Source organism: Hirundo rustica, chromosome 9 (assembly GCF_015227805.2).
Source record: "Hirundo rustica isolate bHirRus1 chromosome 9, bHirRus1.pri.v3, whole genome shotgun sequence".
Lineage (NCBI taxonomy): Eukaryota > Metazoa > Chordata > Aves > Passeriformes > Hirundinidae > Hirundo > Hirundo rustica.
The window spans coordinates 5,324,482-5,349,037 of record NC_053458.1 but is presented as its reverse complement, the minus strand read 5'-3'; the positions used below and the strand labels follow the sequence as shown (position 1 = coordinate 5,349,037).

At 43.7% G+C, this 24,556-nt stretch overlaps 2 protein-coding genes across 3 annotated transcripts in view; one reads left to right on the top strand and one right to left on the bottom strand.

Moving 5' to 3' along the window:
- The window catches only part of LRP8 (LDL receptor related protein 8), a 167,666-nt gene extending 156,575 nt beyond the window's left edge, over positions 1 to 11,091 (bottom strand). For both annotated transcript variants that reach the window (XM_040072797.2, XM_040072798.2), the window contains exons 1-2: positions 10,979 to 11,091; positions 10,010 to 10,129 (exon numbers count right to left, since the gene is read on the bottom strand). In XM_040072797.2, the coding sequence (XP_039928731.1) occupies positions 10,010 to 10,129; positions 10,979 to 11,048 (190 nt within the window). In that variant the 5' untranslated portion in view covers positions 11,049 to 11,091. The remainder of the gene's footprint in view (positions 1 to 10,009; positions 10,130 to 10,978) is intronic.
- Positions 11,092 to 11,328: 237 nt separating this feature from the next.
- DMRTB1 (DMRT like family B with proline rich C-terminal 1) overlaps positions 11,329 to 24,556 on the top strand; it is a 72,706-nt gene continuing 59,478 nt past the window's right edge. The window contains 1 exon segment of the mRNA XM_058421751.1: positions 11,329 to 11,427. Within this exon segment, the coding sequence (XP_058277734.1) occupies positions 11,329 to 11,427 (99 nt within the window).

The window sequence follows — 24,556 nt, the reverse complement described above, 5'->3', positions numbered from 1 at the left end:
ATCATCCGGCAAAGTGCTTGAAGTAAATCAATTTCAACGTACCAATGTGATCCTGGCAGAGACTGGTTCCCTTTGAAACTCCTTATTGATCACCTGCCAAAGAGCAGTGCCCACAGAGGTTACCCCTCCTAAATCACGTACTGAGCCCACCCTGTGCAAACTTCAGAGTTGCGCAATCTAAACTGTACCTGTTGTTTTACACGAGTAAGGAAGAAGGAAACGAGTGGCAGCAGTAAAATAAACAACGGCAAATTAAACCCCCTCAGTTATCTCAGTTCCTTTCAGAAAATGATAGGTTACTAATAATTTATGGAGGAACGAGGGGATAAGTTACTCCAGTGGTTTGTGCTCAGGTAACAGCGAGCTGTGGGCAGGAGGTGAGGGAGGCTTGGAGAGACACACACAGAATGGAAAGAGCCTCTTCAGCAAACAAAAAGTCCCCATGAGCAGTCTCAACAGGCACTTTCTTCAGCTGAAGTGATGTCTGCCCATACGCAGGCTATGCTTCAGGAGATGTTGGAATGTACAAAAACGAAGTTCATTTTGGAACACAAAAATATTATGCTCCTCCTCAAACACCTGTGTTTTCTGTGTCTCTGATACTAAATACAAGAAGTGAGACGTTTGAAGCATTTCTTGCATTGGACCCAACACTAAAATTTTGAAAGAGTGAACTGTCTCAACACTGGAGTTTTTCTGATTATTTTACTGTTTATGACAAAAGGCAAAGGCTAAGGCCTTGAGCAGTCATTTAAGCCAAGGAACACGATTATCTGAGTAAAACAACGTGATAACTGACCCGAAACAAAGAAACTGGCGTCTTTCTTCATCAGTTACTAACATCCACAAGGAGTTGCTGAATCACTCTGCAGCCTTGGGCAGAGGGTAACCCCCAGGCATGGATTTTTCATGTCCCTGAGATAATATTTAGCCCACTTGTATGGGGAAGATTCACAGAAAGCTGAACTGCTAAGCAGCCACGGCATGACAAATGTGTAAGGAGCGTAACACAACCACACAAACAGGAATAGAAGCCGAGTTACAGAGGCAGGAGGTGTATTCCTTGGCCTATATCAGTCAGCACTGACATCTGCTATCAAAGAAACTGGGCCATTTCTCTGTTTATGAGTAGCTCTATAGATGCAAGAGTGATTCAGGACAAAAAGTCTACAGGAACAGTTGTACGTTTACATCGGAAATTTTTCTTCTCAGGGCGAAAATATTCACTACTCCTGCTGTAGCTGATTTTTATGGTCTTGACTACTACTACTAGTAGTAGTATCAAATCTGGATGGAACACATCCAGCAAATCCAGCAGGGTTTACTGATACACAATCACTACTCAATAGCAAGCCAAGCAGCTGGTATCTATCAGAGGAGACTCATGCACACATTTGGAAAGATGCCCACAACCATGCTCACCTAGATCAACAAAAACAGAAGCAGCCTGAAAAGCCACCAAAGAAATTAATGACATGAACTTTATACATGGAAAGCAAAGACGGACAGAAGACCTCAACTGGGTAACGCACAGCAGGATAAAGACTTGGGATCAAACAAAAAATTTAATTCACCCACTGAAATGAAGCAAAGTATCACTTCAGTGTACATCACACTACACATTACACGTCAAGGAAGGCAGCACGAAAAAAGGGTAAAAAATAAGGCTAGTTAAAATAAAATACAAAGTTAAAACCTGGAACTGGAGCAGTTATCTAAATGAGGGACACAGTACAGTTAAGAGTCTACTGTCAGTTGTACAAACCAATTTCTTCAACAATTATTTTAAATGATAAATCAATGCTATGCCTACCTGTAAAGGAAAAAAAGCCTACAACAATGTAACATTTCAAATTTAACCAAAATCGAGAGAAAATTTCCACCTATTACATGAATTTTAAACACACACTGTTACCTCTCTGACTATTTTGCAAGTAAAAGAAATCACACCCACAGAAACTGCAGAGACAAAGCTAGAACTCAAGAAAAAGATAAAGAAACTTACAGCAGGCAAAATTCTCACTCAGGATGGACAAGATTCTGCAGCACTAATGAATTAGATTTTAATTAATATATCTATCTTTAAAAAGAAGTAATCACAACAGCACAGAGAGCAGTTGCCAAAAAGAGCCCTTCTGGGTCTGCAAGTACAGGACTGGGCTCCTGCTGCCATGGAAACTGAGCCCTCACTGCTCCGGTCCTGGTACAGCACCACACATGCTCTCAAGCATTTAATAAATATTAATAACGCATTTAATAATATTGAAGTATCAGAAACAGAACATCTAAGGAAAAAAATTGGCAATAAAACTCACTTTACATGGCTGCAGCCCAAAGGCTTGCAAGCCTTGCTCCAAGCCAGCTATAAATCCTGTTCTCTCCTAGTTTCTGACACTTGCTCTTGACATTAAGTGTGAGGTTCGACTGACTGCCAGGCCTTAGCTTAGGCTGCAAATAACCAGCAAACCTGGAGGAAAAACTGAAAGCCTTCCACCTGTCCCACAGGTACCTCTGCAAGGAGCAGTGTGTGTTGAGCACTGGGCTGGTGCCTCACTGGACAGGAGGCCTCATTTCTGTTCTTGGCTCGGCTGCTGACTCCTGTGCAGCTGAGTCACCCTGGAGCACAGAGCTCTAATACCATTTATTCACCTCTTCATGAGGAGAAAGGCACAGGGCTGCCAGATCTGCCACAGCTCTGGGAAGAAAAGTCACGGGCCTTGCCAGGAACAGAAGCACAGTCTAGCAGGGCATCATTCCTATGGGAAGAAACAGGATAGCTCACCCTGAGAGACCATCAGTGACAGAGCTCACAGCCCTGCTTTAAAAATCGTCCGGCTTCTTGAAGGTTAAAATCTGGCTTTTGAAAATATTTCAGTGTGCAAGGGTTTAGTTTTATTTTTCAACTGGTTTACTGTATAGTAGAAGTATTATTGTAACTTCTGAAGTCTAATCAGGTTTTTATCACTTGCATTTCAGACAGAATTTCTCAGAGAGCAGAAAATCTGCATTAATTTTATCACGGGAACTTTTACCCTTTTCCGCTCCCTTGTGGGTGTCTAAATATTAATAATTTTAATGGAAAATAGAGAGTTAGGAAAACTACACTCAGCTTTTCCAACACTTCCCGCACATGCACCATAAATTAGTGAGGATTTCCCTTTGGCTGGAAGCAGCTGTCTGCACTGGGAGCAGAGCACAGCAGAGCAGGCAGGCTCTATCTGCCAAGGACATGCACAAGACAAAAAGCAGCAAGCCAAATCTTCATCTCCATCACCCAAACTCAACTTACTGATTTGTTTTCCTGGGCAAAGGAAAAAAAAAAAAAAAAAAGAACAATTGAAATCTTACAGCATTTTATAAGGCAGACACAGAAAAGCAGAACTGAGCAACAGCATGTTTTGGGAACATCTTTGAAATTACCAGGGAAAAGCTGCAGGAAAATGAGAAAGCTGTAGAAAAGAAAAGGTCATCAGTAAAAGGACCAGGAGAACTTCACACCAAATCATTTCTACCACAAATGCATCCCTAACACATCAGTCTCCGAGGCACACCAAAGACATGGTGGCTTTTTCAGTGAGTTCAAAAACCTGATGGCATTGAAAAGGCCAGCAGAAACAAAAGCTGGGGGTCTGCTGAATTAGAAACAGCTGAGGGAATCAATAATGGTTAAGACATTTTCAGGTGTAACAGAGTATTTAATGGTCCTTTAGGTGGACAACGGAGTCAAGAAAACTTACTATTTCTACCACTGGCCATCTCTTAGTGTTGGTGTATCAGGTAAATGTGTTCACCAACACATTACATTTGGTTTCTCTGATCTCATAATTGCAATCTGAATAAAATTCTGAACATTTTTTGATTAACATTAATTTGTCCTAATTATCTTCCACTCTTAACATCCATCAGTCAGAAATCACATCTCTAACCTGTGCTAAGCCTGGCTCTAGAACACTGCAGACACAAGAGAACTGGTCTGCATCGACTTTTCATAGAATCACAGAACGGTTTGGGCTGGAAGGGACTTTAAAAACCATTAGTTTCAAGACCATTAGTTTTCCCTGTCATGGGCAGGGACACCTGTCATTAGACCAGGTTGCTCAGAGCCCCATCCAACCTGGCCTTCAACACTGCCAGGCCAGGCAGTGATGTGGCAGCCACAGCTTCTTTATACATTAAAATGCCCTGGAGGAAATTTACCTACCTTGGCTTAAAACGTAGAATATGCTTGTATTCTCTGAAATGACAGCTCTGAGCTCTCTGAGAAACCAAGTCATGTTGGGTTTAACTGCACTTTCATAATTTCCTTCTTGAACTTAATAATTATATTCACACTTCCCATTCTCCTTGACCTCAGGAAAGCTTTTCAGCTCACAGCTCGTTCCTATAACTGTATCTAGAGCAACTCTTGTGGCTTCTTGCTACAGCACAGCAGCACTGCAAAAAACCAAGTTCATCTCCCTCTGTAACCATAATGTCCCCAGTGGCTCTCCCACATACCCCAGTTCTTTCTTCTGCCTTTTTGGTGGTCCCATCTCAGATCTCTCTTTCTTTCCCAGATCATGAGCAGGAGTGATAGAAAATCATCACCTTCTGGAAAGCAGTCTGCATCTAGACTGCTTAATAAATAAAACTGCATAAATAAAACTCCTCAAGAAAATGTGCCAGGAAATAGGGAAATGGAGAAGGGCATGTGCTTAAAACTTGATTTTCTGCCTAAGTGTTGCAGCAGGTAGCACTAACAGGGAAGATAATCCAGACACCAAAAACATGCAAGTTAGTTTTTTCAGACAAGAATATAATGAAAAATGAAGATAAATTAATAAAAACATTCACCAATGAACACAAGAAATCAGTAAACTGGTTTTGAGGCTAAGCGGGACATGAGCCCAGTACAGACCAGGACACGCAGGCATCAGCCACACAGAAAAGCAAACAAGTCCTGCCTCTCAAACCACTCACCCCAGTGCTTCCAGTTTTGGGATAAGCATGCAAGCTGGCCACACAACACAGTTAAACTGTCACTGACACAATCACGAGCATATGGCCATGCATATGGCAAGGAACCCTAAAACTCCACGTCGGTGATGTGCACAGGCATCTCCAGAGTGGCAGGCAGCAATCACTCAGCATGCAGGACACCGGCTCAACATGAAACAGAAAGAAAAACTGGAGCAATGCATAACAGAGGACAAAAAGAATACTTATATATATATATATATAGAATAGAACATATGTGGCATTGTGAGTGCCTACTGTGTCACTTGGTCACACCCCAAAACCTGCAAGCCTGGCACACCATTACACTCCTCCCTTCAAAGCTACCCAGACCATACTTAACTCTGCACAGGATCCAGAACTTAGCTTTCAAATAGGCTTTTTGATATGTTTTTACTCCCAAATTGCAGCTCTAGTGAAACCTAAACTGAAAAGCACAGACACCATGAGGCTGCCTCCTGGATTTCCATGCAAGCAGGAGTCAAACTCTGCAGACTCTCTGTACAAAGCCAAGGGAAGAACAGGAGTCCCTCTTCCTCCCAGCTGCAAAGGAAATGTGTCTCAGCTACACAGCCACCTTCTGTGGCCACAAGGCAGGCAAGGGCTGAGGTAGGGGAGGTTTGCTGATGCAAACATGTTTACCCTGCATTCTGGACACTTGGGAATAGTTTTTGAAAGAGCAACTCCCTTCAGATTGCATCTCATACCTGAGGCAGCCTCAACCTGCCTCAACCCCGTCTATAAAACATCCCTGTGAGCAGCAAGCAACACTACAGAAAGGATACCAGTGCAAAGGTGGAAAATGGAGCTTTAAACAAGAAACAGCAGTTCTGCATTTGGCTGTGTCCCCCTGCAGGCAGGTATTTCAAACCTGAAATGATCCTGCAGCTTGTGTTTAATTTCAGGAAACTGGTTAAGCTACTGACTGCTTTTTGCAACTCTACTCTGCCACATTTAGTGTTTATTCAACAGTGAAACATTTAAGCAGAGGTCTTCCAGTCTCTTTCACCCACACTCAGGTCTGGGTTAAGATTATGTGAACCATACTTGCATCATAAAAATAAAATAAAACACAACTATCGAAGTGAGAGCTCCTATTTTTGTGTCAATTATATTGTGTCTGGCTGCCGTTTGCAAGGTCTTCCTTCTTTTCTGCTGGCTACAATGGCAAGCAGGAATAAACTCGTAAAGCTGGGGGAAAAGCCTCCAAGAGTCACTCCCCCTACAGAACAGCGCTCTAGGATTTTCCATTCTGGGTGATGTGTCACACAGCAGCAGCACCCTGCACACACAGCACACAGATCCCTAGCCTGACCTGGCTTTGCAGCCTTTCCTGAGGAAGATATAGAAAAAAAGGCACTGTCCCACATTTTGAGTACCTCAGCAAAGAATGCTTTTGCTAAAACACTGTGCCTCAGAAAACGGATATTTTTCCCACTGTAAAAGTAGCTTTGATGTTTTATAAAGTTGCTGCTGTACCATTACAAAAAAAGTCTCGATGACTGTGCATCTGCAAGCATTGTCTGAAATAGGTTATGAGTCTTTCCAGCATTTCTGAAGAGGAACACGTATCATAGGGAAGGACCAAAATGCATCTATAGAAATCACGTTCAGAACTGACCTGGAGCCCTGTCCTCATCGTATGGACCACATTTAGTGCAGATCCTGGCACTGCAGCTGTAAGCTGTGACTGGGATTTTGTCTTCTTTCCAGGCCTACACAGACTGGACTCAGCCCAAGCAAATCCTTTTGCATACAGCAGAACAAATAGTTTTAGGACAGGTTTAAACTCTGCAATAGGTATCCAAGATTTTTAATTCCAGAGTTTACAACTTCATCTCCCCAGCAATCCAAACAATGCAACTCCCACTGTTTTTCTCTCTAGAGTTTAGTTTCCTTTCCATAGATACATTTTAAGGAACACCTCTACTCCCTTTTTATTTTCCTTTCATCCAAACGGTATAACTTTCTGAAAACATGGCAGCAAAAAGGCATCTTCATATTTAGGCAATCTGTTTACTGCTTTATTTTTATATTTCTACAATGCACACAAATTAGTGTCTCCTCCTTCTCTCTTGTTAACACTTCACAAGTCATGTGCCTACACATAAATGAGCACCATCTCCTCCTTTCCTGGCAGCTTCCTTGGCTTCTGTTCTTTTGCTAGCCCAGAAACCCCGTCCTGGATAAACTTAACACATCTTAAAAACTAGTACTGACTTCAGGTCTGATGTTTGCTCCAGTAACTCACACATCAGTCCTATGGTGGATATATTGAACGATCAGCCACAACAGAAAAGGATTACTCAGTGGAAAGCAAATGCCAAGGATGCAATACAGTTTGATTAGCGAAACATTCTCCTTAGAATCCAAAGCATTATGCCAGTAAATCTTGGGGGCAGGGAGGATGGGGGAAAAAGGGGACAGACATAAGACACAAAGGGGACGCAAATAAAAATTCTGTCTTGTGCAAAGACGATTTCTAGCAGGAAGCCCATAGAGTTCTGCCAAAAAGAAAAATCAACTCTTTCCAACTATTTAAGATACTCTTGGTTACAAAATTTTCCAGTGCATTAGACTGTCTACCACAAGGAACTGGTTTGATAAACCAATTCTTCACACAGATAAAGACCACTCTGTCTCTTCAAAAAGGGAGAATATACACAAGCAGCAATGAGCACTTACAAATACATTATCAGCTCTGGGAAAAAGAATCATCAAGTAATTACAGAGGTTATCAGGGTGCTTACCAGTACTCACTGCCAGCAGGCTACCTGCATATTCATTTCCCTCTCCATCACCACTCTGCCATGCTGTTTTTCTGGAACAGTTTCTTCTATTGCATACGTTTATAAAAAAATTCTTAAATAAATATCTATTTATTACAGCAGTGATAACAGAGGCAGTATCTAGAAGCAAAAACATGGAATGTGTTTTTTCACCCAGTGAGTAGAACTCCAAACATTCCATATGCTGAAAAGCAGCAATCACTTTGAAAATAAAACAATGTTCAGAACAATTTAAGTGAGAAAAATGTGCATGACAAATGCAATTTTTGTCTTTCAGCCTGCTTGAAGAAGCAACTGCAAAGTCTCTCTAGATATGAAATAAATTACCAGTCCATGAGCAATTTCTGTAGTCTGATCCCCAGTCAATAATGCCAAATTCAGATTAAAGAACATATTTTTACCACCCCCAAACCCAACAACTATAAAACGCCTCTGAAATAAACCTAAATCAGATGCAATAGACATTCTAACACAGCACACTCCACACTGAGCTGATGTTCAACAGCATGTTGTTCTACACTCTTCTCTCTTCTGACACAATGCTCAGAGGGCTGATCATAAGGGAAGGGAGAAAATAAAAATGCAGCCCAGACACTGAAGCACTCACTCATGCAGGAAAAGAGCTCAGGAGACAAATCTGCTCTTCTGTGTTGAAGGCAGGGTCTGGAATCCGTTCAAGATGCTCCTCCAGCCACGATCCCAACCTCTGAAAAGCAGCTCCAAAAGCACTGCCCACAGGTCACCTGCAGCTCACCACACCTTTGTACCACAGCACACAGAGGTTTTAAATAGAAGGCTCAAAGAACATCATCATATACCTGCTCAGAGATTCCCAGTGCTTCACAGATTAGTGTCTCTGCTGGGAAACACAGACACATCCCAGTTATGGCTACACAAGAGTCCAGGGTAGTTCTCACTCACCCCCAGCCTCCCCAAGACTTTTGCAATTCGAAACATTCCACATCTAAGCTGCCTCTAAATAGTGCCATTATAATTCCTGTAAAAGCCATTTATTTCTATATCTCAATTAATGCTGCAAACTCCCCAGAGCACATAAAAAAATCAAGTCTTCTGAATAAAAACAGCAACTAGAAAGAAAAGTTATGGAGTGTTCACAGGGAATGTCTTACTATAATTTAAGAGTTTGGGAATCCCTGCTTGCCTGAAACTAATCCACTTGGGTTTCACTCCGAATATCACCTGACACAGACTTACAGGTGAAGGTGGCAACAGGAAAGTCACACATGGAAAATACATAACCAGTGACCTTTCTTTTCGTGATAGATTCACTGGGTCTATGAGCTTTGAAGAGTTAATTCACTGAATGCACATTCAGCATCTATTATTCTACAGAGATAATTCAAGAGATGGGGTACTTGCTACAATATTTGCAACTTTAAACTCCAAATTAAAGCCATTTCTCTTCAAGATTTAGGTTCTGTAATTTCTTTTACAGATACTTCATACACTCAATGGCTGAGACAAATTCTCTCAGGCTATCAGAAGCTGTAAGCAAAATAACAGCCAAGTTATAACAGCACAACCCTACAAAGTACCCAGTTTATGGGCTTCCACTGATACGCACCAGGGCCACACCACAGGAGAAGGACCGAGTGCCATTTTCTCAGGATTGGAAGTACAGATCTTGCTCTCTTCCCTTACACTATGAAGGAATTAATGTTACATGGCTGACACTGCCAAGGCAAGCAGTGCTGCTCGTTCATCTGCCTTCTCACCGTGACTGCACACATATTTAAACGCAAGACTCACACCCACCCCGCATTTTGTAGGATCATTATGAGTAAGCAACATTTCACGTGAGCACCTGCCACTGGCCCCAAGCACGGTCTCTCTCGCAGTTTAACATCTCTCCCAGCTGCCCCGAGGACACAAACTGCGCTGTTCCTTTCAGGCGCTCTGAGCAGAGCCGCTGCTGGAGGCGAGGGGACTGGCAGAGGGAGGGCAGGGAGCTGCCAGGTGCTGGAGCTCCCGCGGGGCGCTCGGGGTGTCCCGGCCGGGCCGGGCCGGGCGAGCCGGCAGCGAGGTGCCGCTGCCCCGCGGCGCCGCGTCACGGATCTGCCGCTCCCGGCAGCCAATCGGCTCCGCGGCGCGGACGGCGCGACTTCATTCATTCATTCATTCATTAAAAAAAAAGAGGCGCAGCGCAGCCGGGAAGCGCGCCCTTCCCGGCCCCCCGCCCCGCCGTGCGGGACACGGATACTCACGGCAATCCGCCTCGTCGCTGTTATCCGAGCAGTCGTCGTCCTCGTCGCATTTCCAGATGGCGGGGATGCACCGCTCGTTCCGGCACTGGAACTGGTTCTCCTCGCACTCCTTGACGGCGCCTGCGAGACACGGGGCCGCGCACGGGTCAGCGGGGCGCGCTCCCACGGCGGGGGCATCCCGGGGCCGCATCGCCGCCCGGCCCGGCCGCGGACAACCCGGGCAAGGCACCGGGAGCCGCCGGCGGCAGGGGATGGGGGCTGCGGCTGCGCTCGCCGGGGCACGGCGGCTCGGTGCGGGGCTGGGGCCGGGCTCGCCGGGGCACAGCGGCTGCGGGAGACGCGCCTCCGCGGGAGCACGGCGGCGATCCCGAAGCTGCTTTGTGCAGGGATAAAAGGGGCCATTCCCGTGCTTCTCCGCATTGTTTTAAAGGCGGAGGGAAAAGGAGCCTGGGAATAGAAGATGGTTAAACCCGAAATACAAGAGACAAAGAAAAATTATAAAGCGCAGCGATGCTGGGACCTCCTGCGCATCCGTTACCGGAGCAAAACGCACCGACACCTGGGGACGCGGGGCGGAACAGGCACCGTCCCGGGAAAAGGGACCTGACCCAACTAAAGTTGAGGGCGGGGGGAGAACGGAGCAAATCTGCTTTGCAGACTCCGTGCCGCGCTGCTCAGACGAGGCACAAATCCCCTCTGAAAGGGATTAAAGGTGGCAGCTCCTGTCACCAGCTCTCGGGCTGCATTCGCCGGCTGAAGAGCGTGCCCGGCCCCCGCAGGTCGCAACCCCCGAGCGCGCCCGGCCCTCCGCGGGTCCCAAACCCCGCGCAGGGCACCGGGGCGAGCGGGCACCCGCGGCCGCGCACCCCGGGGTGCCCGCGCCGGCCGGATGCTCGCCCCCTCCCCGGCAGCGCCGAGGCCGGGGGACCCCGGCGCCGAGGGGGAGCGGCCGCGCCTCGCCGGACCCACCTTTGCCGAGGTGCAGCTTGAGCAGCAGCAGCTGGAGGAGCAGCAGCCGGGCGAGCGCCGGCCGGCACATGGTGCTCGCTCGCTCCCTCCCTCCCTCGGTGGCAGCGCGCCGTGTGCGGGGTGCGCGCAGCCGGCGCGCCGCTCGCTGCCCGCCCCGTGCCGACTGCGGCCGGCGCCGCCCCCGCCCCGCCGCGCCGCCGCCGTGACGCGCCCCGCTGGGCGGGCCCCGCTCGGCCCGGCCCCGGAGAGCGCGGCCACCGCCGGCATCCCGCCTCCCGGAGCAGCGCCGGAGGGACACCTGCGGGACGCTTCTCCCGGGGACCCGCGGCCGCCGAATGGAAGCGCCGCAGATGGCGCGGCCGCGCTCGGACGCGCGCTCCCAGGCCGGGCTCGTCACCCCGGAGCTCTCGCTGGGACAAGCCGGCCTGGGCCCTGCTGGACCTGACTGGGTCAGGCCCTCGGGTCCTGAGCCTCGCTCGGTGGGCCCTGTTACAACGACAGCCTCGTTCATGATCTTAATTTTACTAAGCCAATTACACACGCGGACTCCTTTAAATGGCCTCGAGTCACAAATTGTGTGCTCTCCTCATTAGTTCAGATCTCCCACTGAGGGATTTCATTATGACCATACTGATGTGGTCATCTCCACTTAATTGTATTAAAATTAGTGAAACAAGTACTAAGTATGCTAAAGGTGGGCACCTCTCCTCGTCGGGACTGCTTATCCCTTCCACTGCCTAAGCACATGCGGTCTGATCAGTAATGACGAATGGTTTCCAAGCTATCAGGGGCCTTATTTATCACTCCAATTGCACGGTGCTGATGAGAAAGCAGTTCACTGTCTTTAATTAACACCGCAGCCTTGTTCATACAGTCAGGATTAACATAGTCCAGCAATCATATTATGAGAAGATAGTTTTCAAACGTAACTTGAATCTAACATCACAACAGAATTAACATGATTATATGTGGAGTGTCATTTAAAAAAACCCTTAAAATCGAGCACTAATTTTCCAAAAAACAATGTAACAAAGCTTTTCAGTTTCAAAGCCTGAAATACCATTGACTTAAGAACTGGGCTGCCATGTAAAAATGCACCTGTGTCTTTAACAAAAATTTTGCAAGTCATTAGTCAGCAGTGTCACTAATGCTTTTGAATCATGTGAAGAGAAGAGCTAATCATTGAGCTATTCCCACCAGCAGCTTATAGAGTATTAACAATTTATTCAAGCTTGTTTGAACAATTTTTAGCGTGAGAAATGCAGCGCATGTTTGTGTTGGCTGCATCAATGTGATAGATTATAATAATTGCTCAAAGCAAATGAGGTATTTATAATACATTAGGTCAAATTTCTCTTTTTTAAATGTGTCAAAACACAGATTCATAAAGCTACTGTAATTCATGGCCTCATTCTTCTCTTCTGTAAGTTAGTTTATTAGTTTAAATTGGAAGTGGCTCCAAAGGCAATAATGAAGCTATCTGCTACAAAACAGATGTGAATGTTCGGAGCATCAGTCACAGCAATGATCTATTCTGATTTCTATTGGAATTTTGTTTCATTAAAAAAAAAAAAAAAAAAAAAAAAAAGGTATTTTGGCCTGAATGCCTCTCATAGAAAACAAGACTAATGAGATTTTTTGGAGCGAGCTTCTCTGGTGACACCTGAGGAGCAGCAATTTCAAGAGCCATCACTGACCAGCCATTGTAGGGGTACTGGTAGCCTAGTACCATCTTGTGGACATACGTGTCTCCGAGAAATTGCAGAGGCAAGAAGGAAACTGGAGGTGGTATAAAAGTAGATTGGGCAAAGGAAGCCATTTGGTATGAAAGAGAAATGAAATATCATTTCATTCACTATATTCCCGTAGTTAAGACTGTTCATTTACCTTTTAATTTACCTTTGGGGTTTATTGCTTCTAGTTGGTCACACGCCACTGCACATTAAACAACAAATCACAGATCAGATATGCCCTAACAGAGCAATGGGGTACATCAAACCAGTGAAATGTTCTTTCAGTAAAGCTCCATCAGCCAGCTCTCTGTTGTTTGTCATCCATACCATTCCTTTGATCTATTTTACAAATGATTTTTATAGCTCAATTTTTTCTTAACACAGAACCCAGACCTTTTTTCCATATTTACATTCTCGATGGTTGGTCCCTTAGATCCATATATTTCTCATGCTAACTACAGCTTGTACATCGGAGAAGTCTCGTCATTGTCAGGATGAGTAACTGACCCCCTGCACCCTGGATTTTCTGCAGGCTTGCATTCATACCTCAGTTCTTTACTCCCCCAGCTGTGCAGATATGCACTCTCTCAATCACAGAGTGGGAATTGAATCATTCAGAAGCATGTGAAAGGTGATACACCAAACTTGTTTTAGTGGAAGTTCCTCAGGTGTCTCCAGCTTTTGCCCACTGTATGAACACCTTTCCTTGTTTTGCAGAACACCACTGCATGGATTCAGACCAGAAGTCCACCTTGAACAATGTGCTCCAGGCATTCACACCTGTGTGCAGTGTGTGTGCAGTGCCCAGGAGCATTTCAGTATCCACATGGCAGCCAAGAGGCTACAGGGATGCTGTGCAAGATGAGGTGGCGCAGTGCCACCCACACTGACTTAGAGAAAGGCACCAGATTTCACCTGATTTAACACTGCGAGCCTGGGTGTGATGGTGCCAAGTCAGAGCTGAGTCCCTGCTTTTTGCTCACACTCAGTCAGAAATGCGAAGAAGCTGAGCATCTTCCCTGCGCTGTGACCACTATTAGAGAACAACCCCCACTGAAGAGAGCTCCCAGGAATGGAAGAATGACGGGTGCTTCATTAATTTATCAATAAAATCCTTGCTAAATGTAAAAAAAGTATAATGACAGACTGAGGGAAGAGAAACAGCAGGAAAACTAGGAAACTCTTCAAGCCATAGGGACCAAGATCCTGAGATACTTGTGTCCCCTCATCTCCCTTTTCCCCAAAACATTTTAATGTCTTTCTACAATATATTTATTTCTTCTTTCAAATGGACATTTAAAAACCTGTTCTTCTCTATTTGTATAAGAACCTTTGAAAATGTGCCCTGTCCAATAGGCTTTTTCAGTCTTGTCTTTCAACTAGACAATCCTTCGATCCCGTTATGGCTTTTAGATATGCTAATGTAATATGTTTTGCAAAAAGATATTTAAATTAAACCTTTTAATTAAAGTTAGCTGAACCAATGCACTAGTGGGCACATCCCTTAAACTGCCAACTGACATTAGTGCCCACAATGCTGTTTACATTTTAAAATACAATTTTATTGCCAAAACTACTGTGAGTTTTCAGCTGTGTGTAGTATTTTATATTACATTTAAAACTAAAATTTATTTTCTGCTGTTTCTACTGGGGCACAAAACAAACCACAAGCCCATCATAGCATAAATACAGGTTCATTTCTGATCAAGACTTGTCCTTCAGATTCTTACACAGCTCCTGGTTTTTGCCTGCTTTGTTCAAAATAACCAAGAGCTTTCACAACCTCCCTTCCTATTTTTGGGATTCACAAACCTATTTTTGTTTGTATGTTGTTTAATAATCTGCTTTAAAATGTTTCACTTATGTATTTATCTGCTAAGCTCCTTTAGTCTTTTGGTGAATTTCTTCAAAATCTGCCCATTTTAAACTGCACACAAAAGTTTCTTCTACTTTCCTGCTTTTCATAATTTCCTTAGACTGACTTCCAATTTTCCCATGCTAATTTCCTTAGATCCTTCCACTCTTGTCCAGGTAGCTTTAGGAATTTTCCCTAACTCATGCATTTCACCACAGTCACTGTAGCACCGACGGTCATTCACATCCTCCAGCCCTGTGGCTTTCCTCATCTGTCTCTTTGCAAGGGCACATTAATGACACATGATATTACTTTTCATTTGCACAAATCCCTTTTTGCTTGTGTGAAAGCAAGTTAGGGTTCTTAATTCTTTAGTTTGGGGTCTTTTTTTTTTCCAATTCATATTTTTATTTGTATCTGCCTAAATGGTGTCTCTTTGATCTCCTTTTTCTATGCTTTATTTTTGGAACTTTTATTGTTTAGAAATGCTTTGTTCAATGTCTTCCATAATCTCCTTTGTTTCTTAGCTTAATTTTATTCTCTTTTAACTTCAATTTCTTTACAGAGAACTCCAATCCCCTAAGTCAGCTGTTTGCTGGTTTGCTTTTCATATTTCTTACTTAAATCTGAACTTCTTTGCCTATTAGATACACCTTTTCTTTTTCTTGTTTTATGTCTAAAAGTTCAGTTTAACCACCTTAGCATGCTCCAGGTCTTCTAATGATATCCTTATTCTTAGTTAGCTCATGGCCTAGTAAAGAAAGGAGGACACAATCAGATTTAAATCAAACTACAAACCCCATCAGTTTGTCATCCAAGAATTGTCTTTCCTGCAAGCCAGAATCTCTCACTTCCACAGCCATAATAATTCTTTGTCCTAAAACCCACTTCTGCTTTATTCAAGCATATGCAGCAGTATGATGTAGCACTGCTGGCCAAACAAAATCTCAGGGGCACTTCTTGTGTGAGACTGCAGCATTTAGTGACCAAAGCTTCCCCTGAAATGTAAAACAGTCAATAACCACATTTACACACAGACATTTACACACCCACAATAACTACATTTACACACATTTAACAGTCCCTGCCTCACACTCATGGATTATTGTCTTCAGAGAAACTCCAAATTACGTCCTCTCTCTTAAATTTTACATATAACTGCAACCCTGCAACCCAGGTTAGTCCACTTGAAGTGTCACCTCCTGGTTTTCCTCAGCAAACCCACTGCAGCATTACCCAGCAGCCTGCAGCACTCCCCTGGCCATGTAAAACAGCTGGGATGAGCAGCCCCTGGGAACAGAGCACTGCCACATCACACTGCTTTTCCAGTACGGCATCAAATCCATCTCCATCCCCTTCCTGCTCCACTTCCTTCTCCCCCTCCTGCCTCTCTAGAGCAATTCTTTCAAGAGAGGAGTATGGGGAAGGTAAGAGATGCTTTGAAGTCCATTGGTAACATTTTTATTCAGCTAGAGAGGAGTGAACACAGAACTGCCCTTCTTTCCCATCCCAGGGTTGAACACCCTGCCATAGCAGTGTCCCTGGACAATGGATCTCTGAGTGCAACCAAACCTACCACCGCTGTAGGGACTTTTTCCATTCATTTTAATGAGGAGAGGAATGAAGGAACCAAGGGGTGGGGGGGAAGTGAGGATCAGGCAAGATCTTTTGCATGCCAGAGGAGCACTGCTCTAGACTGCTCTGCTCTGTTGTACAGTGACTAATCACTGTGAAAGCTAACAGAAATGCAGGCTTGAGGCCACAGTTCGTAACAAGTACAGTGGGATTTTTTCAAGATGTCTCACTTCAAACTGTTCATCTTATTACTGCTAACAAAAGAATCATGAATTGGAGCAAACTGAAGTTGACAGTGTCTTGTGTAGCTCTGCAGTGACCATATACCAGTGCTGTAAAGCAGCAGATTAATACCACAGGCTGCTGTTTGTTCTGTGGCTCCCAAAGGGCTTACACACAAACAGGGGAAAACTAGGAGCAGCACCAAGACTGGATTAGATTTTTTTTTCCTGTTAAAAAACTCCTGCTAGCTAGATACTTGCTCTGTTTTTCTCCCACACCTTATTTGTTCAAGCTCCAGTGCTGCAAAGTGGTGTTTTGTGTGTGGATGGCAGAAAAAGAGACAAGGTCTGGTTCTGCGAGGTGCCAAATTCCCTCAGCTCCCAGCAGCCTCTGGAAAGCTCTTAGCATCTTGAAGGCTCACAGACAAATTATTTTAGCATTAATTACAACATCAATGAGAAAATAATACCCAAATGGGAATTTAGGATGATGTCTGTGTGGAATGTTTCTCATTATTTTGGTATGGATTCTGTATGACAGCAGAACACTTTAAAACCCATCTTGCTTTCAAGCTCGTGCTGGATCTATTGCCTTCGTGCTGAAGCAGCGGGCACAGTCTGTCATCCAATTTGTGAATTCTTATAGCTGCTTGTAAGGATGTCTTTCTTTGTGAGGGAATGTGAACCCAATACTTGTTTTCCTTTTTAAAGTGAAAACTCATTAAAAGTAAATTTTTTAAGTTTGGATTCTGAATTTTCTTTTTTTTTTTTTTGCTTTCTCTTTCAATTCACTAGCTTGTATTTAATAATCTTTTTAAGATATCCTATTAAATATTGCCATCTCATCCCTTTCAATTCTTGAATGATGAGAAAATGAATGGAGATTTCAGCATTACCAAAAGATATGACCTTAGTTAGAGGGAAATTACTTGTTTTTCAGAGTGGATAAAAATCAAATTAGCTTTTAAAATCCCCCCAAAAAGAGGAAGGGAGAAGGGGAAGAAAAGGAAAACACTGGAAGATCTATTTTCAGGATAGAAAAATAATCCAATTATCATCTTGCAAATGTGGGCCCGGTTTCAAATATGTCCTCACTTTCCATGGTGATTTGCTTAGTCAATGCTAATATTCTTTGGGAGTCTCTATGTACAGCTTCACTAGAGACACTGAATTGTGCAATGCAGCCTTATTCCCATAGGTTTGAGAAGAGTCATCAGTGCAACTGAGTTGTGAAAATCTTGTTTCATTGCAGCTCAGAAACCTTTTCTCACAGATATCAGGACAGGGCTCAGGCCACGTGTGGAATCCGTGTGAGTGTGAGTTACAGATGTAACTCTGGCACTCCCAGAGCCACAGCTCTTTTCAAAAAAGTTTCAGAAAACACTGTCTTCTCAGATTCCCTGCCTGTTACACCACGTTGAAACAACAGCAGTTGATGGATCAATCCCCGTGGCGTTTTGTCATATCACATAAATCTTCCAGTGATAGATGCACTTCAGAATAACATGTCCTAGAGAGGAATTTCTAGAAGCATAAAGCAACTCTCCTCTTACCCTTTCCAGTACACCCTTCAAAACATTGCCCCGTCCCCAGTTCTTTCACCAAAGGCCAAGGTCTCTCTCAGATCCACAGATGTTAAGTTCTAACCAGATGGATCGAGACAGAAAGGCTACAAGCAGACACATCCTTGTAGTCTAAACTGATCTACCAATTCGGCTGGTCCTGGATTTGCTGCCTTCTTGGCCTCCAGCCCTGCCTTCTCCTGCGGCCGTGGTGAAACCCAGGAGTGATGCATTGGTGTGTCTGCTCTGCTCCTGTCAGACTCACACACTTTTCAAAGCGCTGTATTTTTCCTTGTGAGGCTCCTGCTCATATCACAGAATATCCTGAGCTGGAAGGGACCCGCAAGGATCACTGAGTCCAACTCTGAAGTGAATGGCCCACATGGGGATCAGCCCCGCAACCCTGGCATTCTCAGCACTCTGCTCTGACCGACTGAGCTAATCTATTGTCTCAGAAAGAACTTGTCTACCTTTAATTTCCACTTTAGGAAGCTTAAACATATCCAGACTAATCTCAGAACTCCTATTTATTTAGAGTAACTTCTCTGCTGCAATCCAACCAGTGAGAGTAGTAGGATTGCTGATACTTGTTGCCCACTGGTCATGAAAGGCTGGCCTTGGTACTTGCACAGGAGCGCATAGTGCCCAGGAGAGCAGCACCAGGAGGAGAGCTCTGAAGGGCTGCAGCCAATGTCACAGCCCTGCACAGCTGGAACTTCCTTTCCCCTGCAAATTGATAAATCCTGTGGCCAGATCAGGTTAAGGAAACTGATTTAGAGGGCTGGGACTCATATCATGGGCACACTCACCTGCCAAGGGCACAGGCCTCAAGGACTAACAGAGGCTCCCAAACATCGCAACAAGTTTGTGTAGTTCACCTGAAACTTGATTTGGGAAGTGGATGATTTCTCTTACCATCACAAAGGAAGCACTGGAGAAATTAAGATATTCCCATCCAAATGTTTGGGATTTGATTTATTTAATGCTAACCAACCGTGTGGGCCCCCAAAACGTGGCACAGTGTTTTGTATCTCATAATTCAGTGTAGAGTAACACCTGCTTTCAGTCCAAAAGTGAAATTTCAATTCAGCAAATTACCCAGCCACCACAAAGGCACAGAGGGAAATAAAGACCACCTCCCTTTGTACAGGTTCACAATCTTATCTTTGCCTTGCCAAAACAAAATCAATAGAACAAAACACCAAGGTTTGGGCCTTTTGTTAATCATTTGACACCCAAACTCTATAAATTCATTTCCCCGTTTCATTCCTTTATTTATCCTGCTGCTCTGAAAGTCTTGAAAGGACAATGAAAACTGGCCTGACTCCGGCTCTCCCAGTCAAATAAAGCTGGCATGGACATGGACTTAACACTTAGCCACCCACCCACACAATTTTAGCTTCCCAGCCATCAGAGCACAATCAAAACTGCATTTTCCTGACTGTCAGTTTCTCTATGCATTTTTTAGAGCACAGATGTAATAGGTTTTACAGGGAGTCCCTTTGATTCGTGCCAGCCTTGCACATTCTCATTCTGCCCCTAATCTCTCCTTTGTGGCACACAGGCTCGGAGCGGTGGGCATGGATCCCAGCGGACACTGATTACCATCCAAATTCCCTTTTGGAAATGATCCCATCTGGCAACTGCAGAACCCAAGGCTTCGACCCTCAGCCATTGTTCTTCTGCAAAATGAGCAGATTCAACTTTATTGCAGATTAAACATTTGCTGTACTTTATGTTTAAAGCTAATTCCAAGTTCTATGTCAAAACACAGGAGCTCCGCTGACCCTCCTGTAGGGTTTTATATTTTAGGGATGAATAAAAATTAGGCGGTTGAAGTAATTATTTTTTTTTTCAGAATACGTACAAAGAATTGTTCCCCAAGCTTAAATTTTGCATGTCAAGTTTCATCTGGGAGCAGATTCGTTTTTACAGCTCAGTTATCAGCTGTGCAAACAGGCTATTATTCATGTTCATCTAGGGTCTGACAGCATTATTGGCCTCTCAAAAATTTGCCAGGCCAGGAAAATTTATGCAGGAGAGAGGGAAGAAAAATGAGGCAGGGCCGAACAGTTCCATGAAAGACGATCAACAACCTTGTAGCTCTTACCCACAAGCTGAGGGCAGTGCAGGAATCTCCTGTTGCACACTCCCCACAGCGAGGTGCGTGCGGGATCCTCAGGGAGCTCTGCCCTGTCACCTCCCTGTGCCCATCTGTGCCACACGTGCAGGATGCAGATGGCTGGGCGGCTCTGTGATCCACTGCAGAGGTGGCAGGGTTGGCTCATGGGCCATGGCACTGCTTTGCAATGAGGGAGTGTGCAAGTAACGAGCACAAAACCCTCTGAGAAGCCCTATTTCCCATCAGCTGAATTGATCTTCTTCCCACTCAGCCCATCCAGCAGATCTGATGCATGGACGGTGATAGATCTCAATTCACAATTTGACTCTCACCAAAATAGCCAAAGTGCACAAACCCAGCCTGGAGAGAAAGTGTCCATCATATTTCTTGCAGTGGTACTCACAGTATAAATGTTTTATAGATAAACATAGCTCTTCTTAAAGAGGATAATCTGTAAAACTAGATAGTCCAAATTTTAAAAAATCCAGTATTAACTGTGTCTTATATGCCTGTGTTATGATCTACTGGTCCTAACACATATCCTAGACTTGCAAACGAAATTTGAACTAATGGCATCAATCTTCTCTTGTACATATTCTTAAGAGTTTAGTAATCTAAGGTTACTTATCTTTCTGAAACACATTAAAAAACCTGGTAATAGAAATTCAAAGACTAATTCCCTGAACAAACAGAAATTCAGTAAAGTTAAGTTCATTCTGGTTTTACCTGTAGTGAGGGGTAGTATTTTCCTGGTTTTATTACATCATCATTTCAAAATATGAAAATGATTTCCAAATCAATCTTAAGAACATACAATGAGTCTGCAAATCAAAAGTGAGGTTTTGACTTTCATGCAGCAACACTAGTGAGTATTTAATGATCTTCTTTTAAGATAGATTGTCCTGGTATCTTTATCATTAAGAATTAGTTACAGTCCTGCTGTAGAAGTTTTTCTTTCTAGGGATCTTAAATGAGTCTTTTGTCAGTCTCCTTATTAAAAATGCAGAAATGTAGTATCATCCCTTATCAAAAATTAAACCAGCGTGGTTGGCACCCTTAGAAAATTTTTAAATTGCCATTGTTTCATGTTAAGTTGAAGCCCCCTAATTTGCTTTAGACATCTCTGGAAATTTATCCATCTCCAAAGGAAGCTGAAAGAGCAGGACAGTGTTCCTGTGATTAGATGGAAGAATAAACAATTGACATAGTACAACATGGTGGTTTGGGTTGTTGGTTTTTTTTTTTACCAAGTGTACAATGATTCAGATGTTAAAGATGCCAATATTTAAGAAATTATAATGAAATAAGCCAGTGTCTGATTGCTGTACAGTAGGATGGGAACTTGTCAGTGGATAAAAAGTAATGATTACCACTAAAAAAGGCCAAAAAGCAAAATTTCAGTGGAATGGTAGCTTTTCTTTAGCTATTGCTGTAGGCAATAGGAGCTTACTGCTTAATGACCCTGAGGCTGTTCATGGCTTTTGTCAAATCCCAAATTCTCTGTCTCCTACCAAGTGGGAAATTAGACTGGCCATCATCTTCTGGCACCTTTCTTTGTCCTCAGCACTACTATCTATCTAGGCAGCAGCAAACTTGATGTAAATCCATCCTCACAATGACTGTGAGCAACCTGAACACCTCTCATGACTGACTCCCGTCCTGCCCAGATCTCGATACACACCATTGCTGTCTCACATGTAGAGTCTCCTTCAAATCCTATTGGTGTTGTCCAGTATTTCTTTACCAAACCCACTTATGAAACCAGGGAATTCCTCCTCAATGCCTGGAGGCCAACCAGACTGCTCCTCTAGCCTTGAAGGGGGAATAATTACACATTTTTCCTTCTGTGAGTAACAGCAGCATAGGACACACATCTAAACAAGCCTGGTGGCTCTGACCAGTCTGGCATCTCCTGTTTCTGCTGTTGTGAGGGGCATGAGCCACCCCCATGTTCCTAAATAACAGTGGTACAACAGGGAACACTGAAGTTACCAACCCTGCCCACCAGTTTCCATGATGGAATTCTGTTCTCATAATATAAATAAAATTCATCATGTGAAATACCTGCGCCAGGCTCGCTCTTTATTTTCTTTCTGAGTTTCAGACAAAATAGTTTGCATAATTCAGAGAACTAAAGCAGGGAGAAAGAATTGTTCCCCCACATAAAAGAACAGAATAACCCTAGAACCATTTAACTGAAAAGGCTTCAGAGTCTTCAGATCTTGGAATAGGGACTTCAAATGAGTTAAAAACCATGTAACTTATTTACTGCATACAAAAACTATGCTATGCTTGCATTATAAAGGCTGCTAATCAAGCACACAGAATGGTGTGGTTGCCTGTGAAACAGTAATTCATGTGCTCGGTGCACAGGCACCACGATAGCACTGTAAATGACACTGTCACATATGCTGGTTTCCATAAGGCCCTGGCCTCATTCAGTGTGCAGAATGAACAATGTTCAACTAATGTGTAGCTTTCAATAGTTTATTTTCCCTTCATTATTCACCCTCACCAGGCATTATTTATTGCACACTATTCAGATTCTGCTTTGAAAACAGAATTATTCATTTCTTCATAGGCTTTTCTGTGGTGCTTATCAGAACAGTGTGAATGCTTCAGACATCAATGCATTCATTTTTATAAACTTTCTGGGGTGTTAAGGTTACTGTTTTCGCCATTTTTACAGTACATGAACTGAGTTAGAAGTATCAGCTAAACTTGGGTACCTAACACAAGCTGTTTAAAACCTGAGTTTTCAGACTATTATACAGTACTTCATATATTCAAGATTAAGATCGCAGTGGCCTCAGCTGGAACTGTGGTTGCTCAACAATTACACAGTTTATAACCCTGGGATCTTAGTTGTGTAGCACAAAACCAGAAAAACCCACAAATAGGAAGCAGCCTTGAAAAGTTTCATTTGATGTGAGTAGGATGCTGAGAATCAAGAGCTCTCTGGTGCATGTAGAGATAAAACCCATTTCTCTGCTATTCACTTGCCACAAGAAAAAGCCATCACAAACCCATCATTTTGCCTTCTACAGATCCTTGCATCACTGCTTGTTTGCCTTTTTTTTTCTCAACAGGAAAGGCTTTGGTGCTCATTCCCTGCTTGATTTCTTGATTTCTCTGATTTCTTTCTGGAGCACATTTCATTATGCCAGCTCTTAAATGAAGCAAACATCCTAAGCAAAAAAAAAAAAAAAAAAATTTCGTGTGGAAACCCATAATTTCAGATTAACAACATTCAAGTGTGTAAAATAGCTGGATTAATGCTGTCCAGGAAACATAGGAAAGCTCAACTTTTGTGACCTTAACTTTGTCATTTTAACTCTCCTTTGTCGTAGGTTTCCTAAATGGATGTATGCACAGTCTGTATTCTTTATTAGCAGAAACCATAGCCCAGCTGTTACTCCTCAGACTCCCATTCAGGCAGCTGCTTTTGCCATTGCTGGGCTGTAAGAGGAGGATGAGTGCCCAGCCTGACTTAAAGTCTGCCATGAAATGAAACCCTGCTCAGCTAGAGCAGACCATGCTCTCTGCATGCAGTCAGGAGTTTCAGCAGAGATGCTCTGGAGTCTTTCTGGACCCAATCCACATAGATGTTAGACTCTCAGCCTGCAGATGGCTTTCCATGGGAAAAGTCAAACACACAGGAGTAACACTCCAGCCAGGACTGAGAGCAGAAACAGAGTAGTCGAGTAAAAGAGGGTTTGAGTGATGTAAGGGGTTTCTTATGATGAGTTCTAAGATTGATTTTTTGCATGTTGGTAAATCAAATTGTTCTGCAGCATAAGTCACTTTTTCATCATACAGTCCCTCTTAATATCCAGCCACAGGGAAGTCTGGACTGCATAACTGGCAGATGTGTCTTGGTTATGCTGGCTGAGAGCTCATTTTAATGAGGGGGAGATGAGACTGAGGCAACAAACACCGAGACAAATCCTCCTTGTGGGAGATTATCTGAGAAGCTGAGTAACTGTTGCAGAAAAAGTCCAGCTGGGTGTACAGAGAACTCAAATTTGAACTCTGTGAGTCAGAAACAAGTATTTTGAGAAGCGCCCTATGCTTCTGGAGAGCTTGTATTACACACCCACCAGATAATTTCCTCTTTGCACATATATTGGAGGGCTCTCGTTGGGAAACACAACAGCAGCTTTGAGCTTGCTCCAAATAGTCTTTGTTGGGTAATATCAAATTTCAAAACAGAAGAGGGGGGTGTTGAAGAAACCCAAACCCATCAATACCGCTTCCCTAAATGGCAAATGAGGCATTTAAAGTAATCACACGAGCAAAGCTTAGACTTCAAAGCCTGGAGGATTCTCATCACTTCACTAGTTACTCTTTCAGAAATACCTTTCATGTTATGTGAGAAAGAAAATGAATTCTGGATGCATCCTTCTGCAGTGCACAGATACAGGCAGTTGTGCGTACGAGCACCAGATAAAGGGGTCTGGAGCACCAGGAAATCACACTTACATTAATGGAAACGTTCCTGTGCAGTGAT